Source organism: Myotis yumanensis, unplaced genomic scaffold (assembly GCF_028538775.1).
Source record: "Myotis yumanensis isolate MYYU_CA2020_CCGP unplaced genomic scaffold, mMyoYum1.0.hap1 SCAF_15, whole genome shotgun sequence".
In the NCBI taxonomy this organism is placed as follows: Eukaryota; Metazoa; Chordata; class Mammalia; order Chiroptera; family Vespertilionidae; genus Myotis; species Myotis yumanensis.
In genome coordinates, this window is record NW_027223766.1 from 52,270,009 (window position 1) to 52,284,380 (window position 14,372).

At 57.5% G+C, this 14,372-nt stretch overlaps 1 protein-coding gene across 1 annotated transcript in view; it reads right to left on the reverse strand.

The window, feature by feature from the left end:
* Positions 1 to 7,235: 7,235 nt before the first annotated feature.
* Positions 7,236 to 14,372, reverse strand: part of COL22A1 (collagen type XXII alpha 1 chain) — a 118,837-nt gene continuing 111,700 nt past the window's right edge. Inside the window, exons 60-64 of the mRNA XM_070392079.1 lie at positions 13,169 to 13,348; positions 12,543 to 12,609; positions 11,980 to 12,162; positions 10,014 to 10,091; positions 7,236 to 8,225 (exon numbers count right to left, since the gene is read on the reverse strand). Coding sequence (XP_070248180.1) covers positions 8,038 to 8,225; positions 10,014 to 10,091; positions 11,980 to 12,162; positions 12,543 to 12,609; positions 13,169 to 13,348 — 696 coding nt within the window. The 3' untranslated portion in view covers positions 7,236 to 8,037. The remainder of the gene's footprint in view (positions 8,226 to 10,013; positions 10,092 to 11,979; positions 12,163 to 12,542; positions 12,610 to 13,168; positions 13,349 to 14,372) is intronic.

The following is a 14,372-nucleotide window of genomic DNA, read 5'->3' on the forward strand; positions in this document are numbered from 1 at the left end:
CTGGGCAGAGTGTGTGTGTGTGTGTGTGTGTCTGTCTGTTAGGGGGGTGGGGGGGAGGGAAAGGGAGGGAGGGAGGGGGAGAGAGAGAGAGAGAGAGATGGAATGAATTGAGCTCCATTCTAGGACAAGCAACAATGTTGTAACTACACTGAAAAGCCTTAGTCGGGCTGTGACCAGGGAGACATTAGGCCTGACTTAGATAAACGCCCTAGAAGAGCAGAGCCCGGACGGAGGGCGCCCCTCTCGGCCGCCTTAGGGGTCAGCACGTTCCCGTGGGATGCCAGCGAGGCCCCTCTGTTCAGGGCCTAGGCCGCACGGCCACTGCCCAGGGCTGGTGAGGACGGGGGTGAGTAAACGAAGGGATGGAAACACGGACGAGACAAACCCCGTCCTCCCGGTTGGCGTAGTGGCGGTCACTCACCTGCAAGCCTCGGCCGTCGTCGTGCGCACGCGGTGCTGCGGCCATTGGTGTAGACGCGGCCCGGGAAGCACGGGACAGGCTCACCGTCCGCCCACCCCACGGGAGTACTGTCCCCGCCAGGCGAGACACAGAGCCTGAGTTCCACAGGGACCCGCGCTGGGTCGGCGGCCAGCTGAGCGCCCCAGGCCGCGCAGGAGGCAGTTATTCTCCTGGTGAAGAAGGTCCGCGTTTCCATGAGTCACGCAAGAGCGCCGAGCCCGGGACCAGAAGTCACGCGAGAGCGCCGAGCCCGGGACCAGGAGTCACGTGAGAGCGCCGAGGCGAGGACCACGAGTCACGCGAGAGTGCCGAGCCCGGGACCAGGAGTCACGTGAGAGCACCAAGGCGAGGACCACGAGTCAAGCGAGAACACCTAGCCCGGGACCAGGAGTCACGTGAGAGCGCCGAGGCGAGGACCACGTCAGCGTGGGAGCGCCAAGCTGGGACCATGGAGAGAACTGGCGCTGCGCACGCGTAATAAGAAACATCGCGGGAGGGCGTGGGCGTGTGATGGGCTCCGTTCCACAAGTAATATACGCTCCGTTGCAAGGATTTGGAAATTATACCAAAGCGGGAAGAAGAAAATGAAATTACCCACCAGCCAGAGACACACTCCATTAGCATTGCAATAGGTTTCCTTCACGCTCTGAGTTTCCTCTTTATGTGACAGGTTTTAACAACAAACTGCAGAACAGTCTCTCTTACCGGCAGTGAAAATATGGTGCGTGAGACCCAGCATTTTATGCTCGTCCATTTGTCTTGTAAGTGAGACATGCTCTCCTCCTCCGCGAGGCCTGGGGGGTGCCTGTCCTCGTCTGCACATGCGCCCTTTCCTTCCTCGCCACCTGAGGGTGTTGCTGCCGCCACTGGTCTCTCTGATGACGCGGGGGGGGGGGGGGGGGGGGGGGGGGGGGGAATCTTTGCGAGTCCAGTTCTCGTTTTCAACGTCTAGACAATCCTTTGCATCAGCTCAGCTTTTTATTGTTTGCAAACTTGGCTCAGTTGGCCCGTCACCGAGGACGTTTGATGGAGTGTCTGCCGGACGCCGGGCAGCGCTCTGCGCACTAAGACGCCACAGAACACGACAGAGAAGGCCCTGCTCTCCTGGCCGTGGTCAGTTCTAGAAGGCGGTCGGCGACCTCGCACCAGCCATCACGTGCACCGGGGCTGCGGTCCTCCCTGCGGCCACCGGCTCAGGCACCAGGAGCGTGGACACACCGATGACTTGTTCGTGGCGAAGGGCATGAAGGTGGGGTATTCTGGATGCAGCCCGGCGCTCTCCTGCGTTCCCCGCTCCACCCCGGCCGAGCAAGAGCCGAGGGCTGGTCCGGTGCGGCCCTGCAGGGTCAGCGGCACGTGCACGCTCAGAGAGGGGTGTCAGAAGGACACCACCTGACGCTGCTGGCTCTGATGATGCTGGAAGGGGCCATGAGCCAAGGAGTGTTGGCAGACTCTTGGTCCGTATCTGTTCGCCCACTGGCCTGGGAGCCCATCAAGGGCCGGCACACAGTCCCAACATCTCCACGTCCTCAGGGCTCAGCTCCCTCGATGGTGTTTGATGGGAAAGTCCACGGTTTTGTCTTCTCCCTCCACGGTCCACTCTAGTACACCCTCCTGTCAGCAAACCCATGTCCACAGCCCGGCTGTGAGCATCACCAAGGGGCCCGAGCCGTCCAAGAATCGGCGGTCACCACGGGGCAGCGCGTGGGGGCTGACACTCCCTGTGGGCCTCCCAGGTTCGAGCCTCACACCCCGGGCGGGGTCAGCAGGGAGTGCCCAGGGGGAGTGGGGGTGAGGGCCCTGAGACTGCAGGAAGGGAGCAGGGCTTAGGGAGAACGGGGCTGCTTTCCACCCGGGCGTGAAATAGGGTTTTCTCTGCGGCTAAGGACAGCGGCCCGTTTCCAATTTGACTAATGCCTTCCATTAGAGCTTTGGCACGGCCCAGCGAGAGGCACCATTGGGCTTTGCTGTGATTGCTTTTCAAAGCCAGAAACTGCTTTGTCATTCAAAACTGTCCCCGGTCCTGTCCCAGAATCCTCAGCCAAGGTTTATTGAGACGGAGCTGAAGAAGGCCCCTCTCCAGCTGCTGGCCAGCTGGCGGCCGGGGGCAGTGCCTCACCTCTCTGAGCTTCAAAGTATTCTTTTTAAAAAATACATATTTTTATTAATCTCAGAGAGGAAGGGAGAGACAAAAACATCAATGATGAGAGAGAATCATGGGTTGGCTGCCTCCTGCACGCCCCCTACTGGGGATGGAGCCCGCAACCCGGGCATGTGCCCTGACCGGGAATCGAACCGTGACCTCCTGGTTCATAGGTCAACTATTGAGCTATGCCGGCCGGGCAGCATCAAAGTATTCTTCTGTCAAAGGAGGATCATCACACCTGCCCAGCCTGCTTCCCGAGTTGGTTGTGAAGATGAAACAATGAGCAGCAATGACGGCTGCTATGTATCAGTTCCTTACTGTGCAGCAGACACTGTACAAGACGGTGACCCTCAGCATCTCCCGTGGCCCTTAGAGCAATCCTGCGAGATCCGGTGGGTAGAACAACAGCCCCTAAGGCGGCCGCATCCTGCTCCCTGGATCCTCTGACTCTAGAGCAGTGGTTCTCAACCTTCCTAATGCCGCGACCCTTTAATACAGTTCCTCACGTGGTGGTGACCCCCAACCATAAAATTTTCATTGCTACTTCATAACTGTAATTTTGCTACTGTTATGAATTGTCATGTAAATACCTGATATGCATTTTCATTGTTACACATTGAACAATTAAAGCATAGTGATTAATCACAAAAACAATATGTAATTATATATGTGTTTTCCGATGGTCTTAGGCAACCCCTGTGAAAGGGTCGTTCGACCCCCGAAGGGGTCGCGACCCACAGGTTGAGAACCGCTGTTCTAAAGACTGCATGGCAAACGGGAAATGCAGATTGCAGGCGGAATCATGGTTGTTGACAAGCCGACCTTCAAACAGGGATAGTCAGAGTCAGAGAGATCACCATGGAAACGAGGTGGGAGAGAGGTGGTGTCAAAAGGATGCCACCTGAAGCTGCTGGCTTCGCTGATGTTGGAAGGGCCATGAGCCAAGGAGTGTTGGCAGATCTGAAAAGCTGCAAAGGGCAAGGAAATTAATGTTCCTCTAGAGCAGTGGTCAGCAAACTCATTAGTCAACAGAGCCAAATTTTTTAAAATTAAACTATATAGGTAGGTACATTGTTATTAATTTAATTAGGGTACTCCTAAGGCTTAGGAAGAGCCACACTCAAGGGGCCAAAGAGCTGCATGTGGCTCTCGAGCCGCAGATTGCAGATCACTGCCTAGAGCAGTGGTTCTCAACCTTGGCTGCACATTAGAATCACCTGGGAATCTTTTTAAAATTCTGATTTCTGGGCCTCATCCTCCGAAAATTCTGTTTCTTTGTTACTAATGTTGTGGCCTCACCCCATAACAAAGAAACAGAATTTCCATTTCCGGAGGATGAGGCCCAGGAATCAGGATTTTAAAAGGATTCCCAGGTGACTCTAATGTGCAGCCAAGGCTGAGAACCACTGCCCTAGAGCTTCCAGAAAAAAAGAAAGCAGCCTGCTGACTCTGACCTCAGCCCCTGGAGACGTGGGGATGACTTCCCACCTATGGAAATGTAAGATAAACTTGAGTTGGTTTAAGCCACTACACTTGAAGCAACTTATAGAAGCTACAGAAAGACAATATGCTGTTATTTTTTCCTTTTCTTTCTGTTTATAACAGATTAAAGAAACCGAGAATCAAAAAAAATTAAATGTCTTCTTCGGAGTCTGTCAGCTACCACCAAACAAAAGCCCGCACTCCTAACTCAGGCTCCAGCTGCCGGGAGCAGCAGTGGTGACCAGCGAGCCGGGGGCAGGTTGTGGGGTTGTGCTGTGGAAGGGCCCTGCTTTCTCGCTGCAGCAAAATCTGCCTGAGGCCACGCCCGCCGCCCCGCCTTCAGGTTCCAGCAGGCAAGGCGCCAGCAGGCTGGGCCGGGCCATCGAGCCTGCATCCCTCAGAAAGTGCCTGGAGAGCGCTGAGAGAGCTGCTAACTTGTGTCAGAGCCACATTAATCAGAGACGTAACCGGGGAGGGAGAGATTTTTCATTTCTCAAGTTAATGAACAAACGGATTTCCCATTCATTATGCATGCGCTTTCCACGCGTGATGAATAGCTCAGGGACAAGCATGAAGTTTCGGTATTTATAGAAAATCAGCACCGGCCAGGTTCAGGCGGCATCACGTATTCCAGTAGCGGTTTCGTATGCGTGATGGATCTCACTTATTACTCTACCTGGTGTTTATCAACTTTACATTTTTAATGCGCGAGAAGTGACGAATTCGTTGAGGATGCCCCCGCTCCCCACTCCGCGTTGGTTTTGTTCCTTTGTGGCAATCAGATGCAAGTTCCCAGGAGCCTCAAGGCCTGCTGTCCCGGTCTGAGGGTCTGAGCTCCCAATGCTTTTGCTTATTTGTCTGTCTGTTTTGTTTGTTTCCAGGAGAACTAAGTTGCCTCTTGATATTCATCAGCCGTTTTCCATTCATTTCTGCTGCTGCTTTTGCTTGGAAATTAATCTCTTTCCTTCTCTCCCCTCCAGAGGAAGAGCGTGGTGGGTGCTGTGTTCAAGGCTGAGGTCAGCCATCAGGAGACAGGGCTGCTGAGGACTAGATCTTGGTGTTCACTTCCAACCAGTAGCAGAACTAGAAGAAACAGAATGAAAGGCCGCCTCCCAGCCCTCACCCTTTCCCCACGGCTACAGCCACAGACATTTACAGAGAATAAACTCGAGATACTTTCAAAAGGAAAAGAACAGAAACAACCGTGAGGCTGACATTACACAACAAAGCCTATCACTACATCATTACTGTAATAGTATTACACTCAGCACAGCTTTGGTTGAGGGGGGAACTAAACACGCCAGAGGCAGGAGCGTGAGCCCGTGTCACTTTCCCTAATGGAACCGGCTGTCATGGTAGGACCGACCCCCCACCCCCACCCCCCCACTGAGAGTGGTTTTCTTCAGCGTGTAAGTCGGATTCGGTCTTTTTGCCATTTTCCACCACCGCAGCCTCCTGCTTCCGTCCCACGTGGAGCGCCATCCTGCTGCTGCGAGGACTCAGCTCCATCCCTGGGTCCTCGCCAGCCTGAACCCCCGTCTCGCTCCATCTGGGGCCTGTGCACGGCTGGCTCCATGTCAGTTACGTTTGGGAGTGGGAACGTGAGGCGAGGGGCTGCCTCTCCTTTCTCTGCGTGAACCCGTCCCCAGGCTGCCTTCCCCACAGCTGTTTCCTGCTCCCAGCAGCTCAGCCAGGTCAGCAAGCCCGGGGGCGGGGGGGTCTCCTACTGGGGAGCAGTCCAGTCACCCCTTACAGAACCTCCAGGTCGGTCCAGGTTTTACCAGAGGCTCCTCAGGGGCCCCCCTCTTTGGGATTCCCCAGCCCAACATGAACAGCTGGCAATCATTTTATTTATGTACAACTATAGGCCTGGTGCATGAATTCGTGCATGGGTGGGGTCCCGCTGGCCCGCCCCTATCGGGGTCAATTGGGTGGGGCCGGTCGGGGGGAGGGGCCACAGGTGATTGGCTGGCCAGCCCCACCCCCTGGTCAAACTCCTGGTGAGGGGACAATTTGCATATTAGCCTTTTATTATATAGGATTTCACCTGTGCCTTTTAAGATGCTGGAAATTTCTTGAAAACAGGAAACTTGCCTATTGTGTCCTTCACTGGATACTGGGCTTCCAGCACAGCGTAGCCTTCAGTGCCTCCCACAATCCTCTGTTCTGGGGAAGGATGGACTCAGGGACTGCCGGCGGGGAGGGGGGCAGGGGGGCGGGGAGATGCTCAGAGGTGGTAGCTTAGACCCGGCAGGTGCTATTATTTTTATTGTTACTGTAGAGTTGTCCACGCCGGCCCCGGATTTTCTCTCACGCGGCACTAATGACATTACATTGTAAGGCGCTGTCCCAGGCGTGCCTGTCTCCCTGTGCCTTGTCCAGAAATAGCACTTGGAGTTAATTATAGTCCACTCTGCAGACTGTGACCTCCCTGTGCCCTGGTCACCTTGGCCCCCCTCCCCAGCACCTGGCGCCATGTCTGCTGACTTAAAGGAGGGAGCGTCCATCTGGGAATAGACGCTGGTCCTCAGGCCCATCTCTGTCACATCCTCGTTCGCTTGTCCCCACGCACTCCGCCCCCTGGAGAACGAGGCAGCGCTGAGTGACAGCCGGCCCAGGAACACCTCCCCTTCTCCATTCTCCCCGACCACAGGGACCACAGGGACCTGGGGCAGGAGACCAAGGTGAGGCCGGGCCAGATGCCTCAGCAACGTCTCCCTGGCAACAGCCCAGCCTGCGACACGCGGGGTCTGGGTTAATAAGCAGCCCAAGGTCAGCTGTCAACAGGGTGCAGCCTCCTGGCAGGTGCACCTTCCAGAGCAGGGCCCACCTCGTCCTCACCTTCCGACCTCAGACCTCAGGGCGATGGGAGGCGGAGCTGCAAGCCCCACTGCTGGGGAGGAGCAGCGTGGGAACGGCGGTCTGGGCATGGTCTGTGCAGGTCCTGCTCTGTTTGATGAGCCTTCTTAGGTCTCAGATGCCTGGATGACAGAAACCACACGTTCTCTCCTTCCCACAGGAAGCTGATAAGGACATGGCGGTAAGAGAGGAATCGTCACGGCACCGAGGAACAGGAAATCAGATTTATTGAGCACCTGTGCGGGCCGGTGTGGCACACGCACACTGACACACACACACACCCAGGCTGGTTCAGGGGGTTGGGGGAGGCACCCATCCCAGCTCCGGCCGCACCTGCCCACCTGCACCCTCAGGAGAGCCCGGAGCGGCCGCCGCCTGCCTTAACAGTGCAGGTGAGTGAGGTCAGTAAGGCGCTCGCACGGACAGGTCCTTCCGTGGCTGAGATGCCAAATCCGCATCAAAAGGCAGGGCCTGCTCCGCCCCCCACGGCCTCCCCATCCGAGTCCAGACAGGATCCCGCGAGCCACTGCAGACCCCGCGGCACTTTCGTGCAGAGGCCTGGAACAGGTCCCCACTCTCTGCACCCCCCGCAGGAGGCAGAGCATTCACGGGTCTGCAAACTCCTTCCTCTCGCTTCACTGTCCCTCCTGGGAAGGTTCCCGGGCGCCTCCGGCTCGGCCGGGAGAGAAGCACCAATTCATTCTCCAGTTCCCTTCGGGGCGAACAGGTGAAGTTGGCCAGAGGCTGGTCGGTTTCAGCACCAGGAGTTCCTTCATGGGCAGCACCTGTCGACGGGCTGTCGGGACTAAGACTCAATCCGCTGACCCCATTGAAGTTCCACTTCAGAGGAGAGGGAGCAAAACTCGCAAAGCATGAACAAATGCAATAAAAATAATAATTAATAAAAATAATAATCTGACTGACCGCCAGCATCTGTTGGTTTTAATAACACCGAGGTCTCCCGAGAAAATAAAACAAATGATAAAAGAAGAAAAGCAGGTGGCCAAAATGTTTCAAGATCTCTGACGTCCTCGGGCTCTGAGTTCAAGTTTCAGAAATCCACCGCAGTCCCCGGGCCTTCCGGAATCTTCTAGGGGCCCTTCACATTCCCCGGGCGGGCGGCAAGGCTGGCGAAGTAGGCGCACTGGGAGGGGTCACACTGGCCGGGGGGGCCAGGCGGGCCCGGAGGGCCCGGGTGTCCAGCGGGTCCAGTCTCCCCCTGAGGGCCAGGGCCCCCAGGAAGCCCATCTTTGGCGTAGCCGGGCTCCCCAGGTTGACCTGGCCAAGGAGCAAAACAAACAGAAGGGGGTCAGGTTTCTCCGGAGCAAACGAGCCCTTTCTCGGTGCTTCCACTGGGACAAGCCGCCCTGGAGACACCCTCAGAGAGCAGCCGGGTCTGGGCGCCGGGCACAGTGCCCTGAAGGACCGGGACGGGCTCCGTGGACACCAGGGCGCAGGGGCACCTGGCTGTGCAGGGGAAGCGCTGCCTGGACTGTTGGCCAGGACAGTGATAGGTGCCACCGGAGAGGAGCAGACAGAGGCAGGTGACGGCCGGGGACGGAACGTGTGCTCCGTACGGGGCGGATGGGAGACCCGGCCTTCTGTGTTCTCACAGGCTCCTGGGAGGAGCTTCTGACCGAGAGTGGGATGCCCAGTCCTATCACTGACCATCAGCCGATTCACCTGTCCCTAGAGACACCTGGTGACATCCCATTCTCCATACCCAGCTTGTCCCAGACAGTCTGCAATCTCTAAGCTTTATCACGTGTGCACCTGCAGACGGGGACCACTCAGCCTATTGTGCAAATCATGGGCCAAGACCACATAAACAGAATGTAAGCAACTGACAGACCAGAATGACCCAGAAAATATGACCCGTAGACACGCTTCCCTGCCTCCACTTATTAAGCACCATGACACAATATATAATCAATCTGTCTCCCTTTTTGCTTTGGCAACTGGGAAGCTCGGAGCTAAGGGCTAAAGTTAACCTTGGCAATGAGATTCCTTCTTAAGTCTTAATAATCATGTTAGGAAATCTGAGTCCCCCATAAACTAAATAAAAAGTAGATTCTTGCCTTAAAAAGACCTTCAGAGATTTCAGGAACACAAATTCATGAGGGCTTTGGTGGTCGCTATGTCACCTACAGCCCTGCCCTAGACCAGCAGCTTACTCATTCCTTCAGCTCAGAACCCCTGAAGTCCAGTCTTACCCCAACCTCATCTGTACGGTCAACTCCCCCTTCGTTACTTGGAATCGCCTTAAAAATATTATTAACTTTCAAGCTACTGAGAAGCAGGCAAGAAGTCAGAAATAAGTATTTACAATGCATTTGTAGGCATCTAAGGAGAATAGTGATTGTGGCCACTGGAGGGCATTTGGAAAATCAAGAAGATATATATACATATATATACACACTAAAATTAAAATGACCTCTAGCTTAATATTCAGAAGTGACCTCGGCCATAGTGCGAACTAGAATTAAACCTAGAAACCTCAGTGGCACGGAGCTCGATAACCACGCAGTGTCACTCCTTCCACTTCCCGCTTCCATCTCGCACCGTGGAACTGCTGCGTTCCCACAGAGCCCCGGGTGGGAGATGAACTTGCCTGGTCCCAGGAACAGGCCAGCCTGGGACAAGCCAGCCCTACTGGCCACCCTGCCGCCTGGCCAGCACCCCCCAGATATGCTGAGACATAAGGATGGGGCGCAGAGGGAAAGAATCAGGGCTCCACGTTCAAGGGTATGTGGGAAAGGCTGCTTAACCAACTGAACATGCGTTTTTATGCAAGTTCCTCAGCCCGTGTAAGAAGCCAGCGTGCCTGGGGATGGCTGAAAGGGGCTGCAGCTCCCAGCACGGCCCAGGCTTCTTTCACCCCAAATCAAGGGCCCAGGGATGTCCCACCGTTGTCCTAGCAAGTCCAGAAGCGGCATTTCAGATGGGACAGAAAATCCGTGTCCGGTGACCTTGTAGTTAAAGGTCACCCTTTCTCCCCAGCCTTCCCCGAAGGGACCCATCACCGTGGACGCTGTCCCCACCAGAGACCCCAGGCGCCATGCCCACCTGGGATTCCGGGGGGGCCCATCTCGCCTCGGAGGCCGACACCTGGCGTTCCTGGGTCACCTTTGGCTCCTCGCTCACCTGTGAGGGGAACACACACCTTCAGAGGTAGAGACAGAATCGTGGTGAGGGCAGAGACAGGGTCCCCCGTGTAGAAGGGGGGTCCTCAGGGACCTGCGGCCTCCACTCTGACTACCCACAGCTGGGCCCTAATTCCTGTTCACACACTCCCCACACTCACCCTCACGTGCACGCATTTGGAAATATGCACAGGTGCACACACAACTGACACTCGCTCCTAAATGCATGCTCAGGTCGCACATTTACACCGTGAACCCCACACATAACTACCTGTCACATGCACACACAGGCACATACACACGCCAGCAAATACGTACATACTCATATACACACGGAGACTCACACAAACGCAGGCAACCACACGCACACACTCACACACACTCGCCACAGACGCACGCGTCCGTGCATCCACTCACGCAGGCTACAAAGCACGTCCTCAGAGCATTTGCCAGAACCTCTGAGAGGGAACAAGCCCAGCATCCCCGGGCCTGTGGCACGTGCACAAGACACAGCTCTCCTCCCAAGAAGCTGGGAGGCGGCTGGCGGGAAGCGGCACGGAGAGCACGCCGGTCCGAAGCAGAGTGCGGCCCAGGCGTGGGACACTGAAGAATCCATGAGAACAGTCCTCATGCCACATGGGCCGCGCCCCTGCCTCGCTGAAGGTCACATCCTCCTGGCCTCCCTCAGCCCCGAAGAGCCCATGTTTGTGGCACCGAGGAAAGCACCACAGAGGGTCAGGGAGACCGGGCCCTACCCCGCGGGCATTGAGCCGCGTCTGAGTTAACACTGTACAGACTGAGTACGCTGGCCCCTCCGCTTCTTTCCCATTGGTCACCTTTTATGTCGTTTCTACAGTATCTCCGCTCGGCGACGGGTTTTCTTTTGTAATCCCATGGAAAGTGTGCTGGTCTGGGGGGCGTGAGACCAGTCTTTCCTGTTGGAACAGCTACATTTGCTCAGTCTTCCTCCCGGTCCGATGTTTTTCTACGTTTTATGTTTTCTTATGGACACTTATCTCATGCATTTTGTTTTATGAAATGAGATGGGATTTGGACACAAATGTAACAGAAAGCCTTTTCTGGAGGAGAAACATTACAGGGAAGGAATGAATGGATGAATGAATGAACGAATGAATGAAGAACAAGAAGGGAAACAGGCCATGGGAAGGGAAGATGCAGGAGCATCCATTGCCCTAAGCCCAAGTCACGAAGTGGCTTCCTCTCGCTCTCCCACGTCTGTCTGCCTGCAGGGCTGTCTCTATGCCTGCAGGGCTGTCTATCCGCCTGCAGGGCTGTCTGTCTGCAGGGCCGTCTGTCCACCTACAGGGCTGTCTGTCTGCCTGCAGGGCTGTCTGTCTGTCTGCAGAGCTGTCTGTCCGCCTACAGAGCGAGCGCCTTCTCGCTGGCTGCCCCGTGGGCTACGCTGCAGGTGAGACCTGCTGCCCAGAGCGCCCGGGTCCAGGGAAGGCCTGGGGCCTGAGAGCTGGCGGGTCTGCCGCCGTTTTTAGCTTCAGCCGGAGGTTTGGTGCCCATCTGCCTGGAGGCCCCATCTCTCGTCCTCAGTCAGTTCTACTCTCAGAGGGGCAGAAGGGCGTTTCGTTGCCCCCCTGACACCGGAGTGGGGGAGATGCAGAGAGGACAAGGGAGGGGAAGGCAATGGATTCAGTCCTCCTGGCAGAAGCAGAATTTTGCAAAACTGTCAACTCGGCAAACCGTTTATCCTTATGGACAAAGTACACGATGCCAACATGCTGGCTACCACGCCGCCATGAGGATGGAATAAATCACACCTCAGTGGTGCAGGCGCCTCACCGAGGTCCTTCTCTGCCTGTGGACACTGCGAAGCACATCCCCCCCCCCCCCCAGCCCCCACCCCAGTCCTCACTCACCTTTGGGACCAATGGGTCCGGACGGTCCTTCCAGACCCCCCTGCCCGGGCCGTCCCGGGTCCCCCATGGGGCCTGCTCGGCCGGGAAGCCCATCTTTTCCGGGGGGCCCCGGTGGCCCGGGTCTGCCTTGAGACGTCTTCACGTGCGCCGGGGGCATCTGGGCCATGAGGTAGGCGAGTTTGGCTGCCGAGTGGGAAAAACAGGTTTCGTGAGGGAGGGATGAAGGACAGAGGACAGCATGGTGACCCGCAGCAAGGCTCGGGGACTGAGTGCACAGAAAAGGAATGATCACGGCAGAACTGGCTCTGCAGGTGGTGAGCTGCCTGTACGAGAGGCAACCAAGCAGGGGCAAGTCGGGCCTCACTAGAGGGAGCTCTGGAGAGGGGTCCATGTCAGGTGAGGCTGGCTAGAGCCTGCTAGGTGCCCTCCACCTGGGTTTCTATGGGAACGGCTCTCAGCCGCCTTTTCCAGGTGAGGCTGCAAAGTGCTGAAGGAGAAGCGACAGGATGCTCCCGGGCTGTCAGAGCCCGGCCCGAATCTGCGCAGAGAAAGGCAGGACTCACTCTCCAGCTGCTTCCCGACTTCTTCCTGGATGAGCCGCCGCAGGGTGTCCAGGGAGGGAGCCTCGCCCTGGGAGGGAGGGGGGCGGGTTATCTATCTCCCCAGGAACTCCTGCTCGGAGGCCCCGGCAGGAACCACACATTCTGCGTCTGCCGGTCCGGTCCTTTCCACATCTGGACTCCCCTCCCCTCTCCTCGTCGCACAAGCAGAGTCGTCCTGTTTTCCATGTGACCTGGACTCGGCTTGCTGGGCCCCTGCGCTGGCCCGCCTGCTCCTTCCTGCACAGACCCCGGGGGCCTGGCCCCGGATCTCCCCTGGGGAGGTCCTGCCCGCCCCCAGGACCGGCCCCAGCCCCGCCCGCCTGCATGGACTCGTGTCGCATGTCCTCTGGCTCTGACCTTCCGCCCGTCACCCCAGCCCTGCACAGGTGACCGCATAGTCTTGGAGTGGGGTTCTCAGAGGACCAGAGTGCGGCCCAGGCCCACGCAGGGACACGGGACACTGACGAATCTCTGAGAACAGTCCTCATGCCACATGGGGCTACGCCCCTGCCCCGCTGAAGGTCACACCCTCCCTGGCCCCCTCGGCCCCGAGGAGCCCACGTTTGTGGTACCAGCAGCATCCTTACCCTCAGGCCCGGGAATCCTGGCTGGCCCGGAGGCCCCGGGGGCCCGGCCGGCCCGCTCTCCCCAGGCGGGCCTTGGGGGCCCATCAGGCCCGTGTGGCCTTTGTGGCCGGGGATGCCCGGGTCCCCAGGCTGGCCCTTCCCACCAGGAGCTCCTTTGTCACCCTTGATGCCGGGATCTCCCTAGAGGGGGAAAGAAGGGTCAGCAAGCAAAGGACTGGAGGTGCCTTGGGGCAGGGGACCCCAATCCTCTGCCTCCCAGAGAGGAGGCCTCCCTCTGTCCTAGCCCAGGTGAGGACATGGAGCCCAGGGGGACACGGCCACCCGCCACGGTCACGCAGGTGTCTGCAGGGGACAGGACGAGAACTCTAATTCCAAACCCCAGCCCAGGGCTCCCTGCCGCTTCTAAGACCGACCGCCCAGCTGCCGGCCCACTCCCAGCCCCGGTGTCCTCTGTCAGCTGCAGGGACAGCGGCACCATGGACAGAGGTGCCTCACACATAGGCAACCTCCCTTCCCTCCTCCCAGCTCTCGTGGGACCACCGAGCATCATGCTGCCTGGCCCTGTTCTCCCCACTGTGGACCCAGAGTCCGAGGTTCTGGATCAGTAATTGGAAACCATGGCAACCAGGGGGCGGTCCAGTCCTCCACCCCGTGTGCTACTGTGCAGCTGACCAGGAGGACTCAGTGATCGAGGGTCTGAAAACATGGTGGTCATGTGACCGGCCTCGAGGTCAGCAGGCCCCACTGCGGGGTGGCAGCAGAGGGAGGGAGAAGTGGGGGGAAAGACAAGAAGCAGATGACCACTGGAACGGGGGCCTGGTGTGGATGTGCCCGGAGCCGCAGCAAAGGCAGACTGGTAGTTATGCGACGTCGCCAGCGGATACGTTCCCAGGAAGAACCAAAGAAACAGCACAGCAGGCGAGTCGGGGCTACCCCGGGCGTTAAGCAGGGGAACACGCAGGTGTGTCGCGCACCCACCCTCGGTCCTCTGCACGGACGGGCGGGGACGGACCCTGGGAGGGGACAGGGACCAAGGCCCTGGGGGAGGGGCTCTGCTTTCACTGCATCGCTTTTTGCAACTTGCATTGTCTATGTGTCTGTCTGACTTTACCAACGATGAAAGAGCCGTGAATTAGACATGAACTTCGCCAGACCCGAGGCGGTCACTCCTATGTCTCGGGTGCGATCACGCCATGGGGGCTGT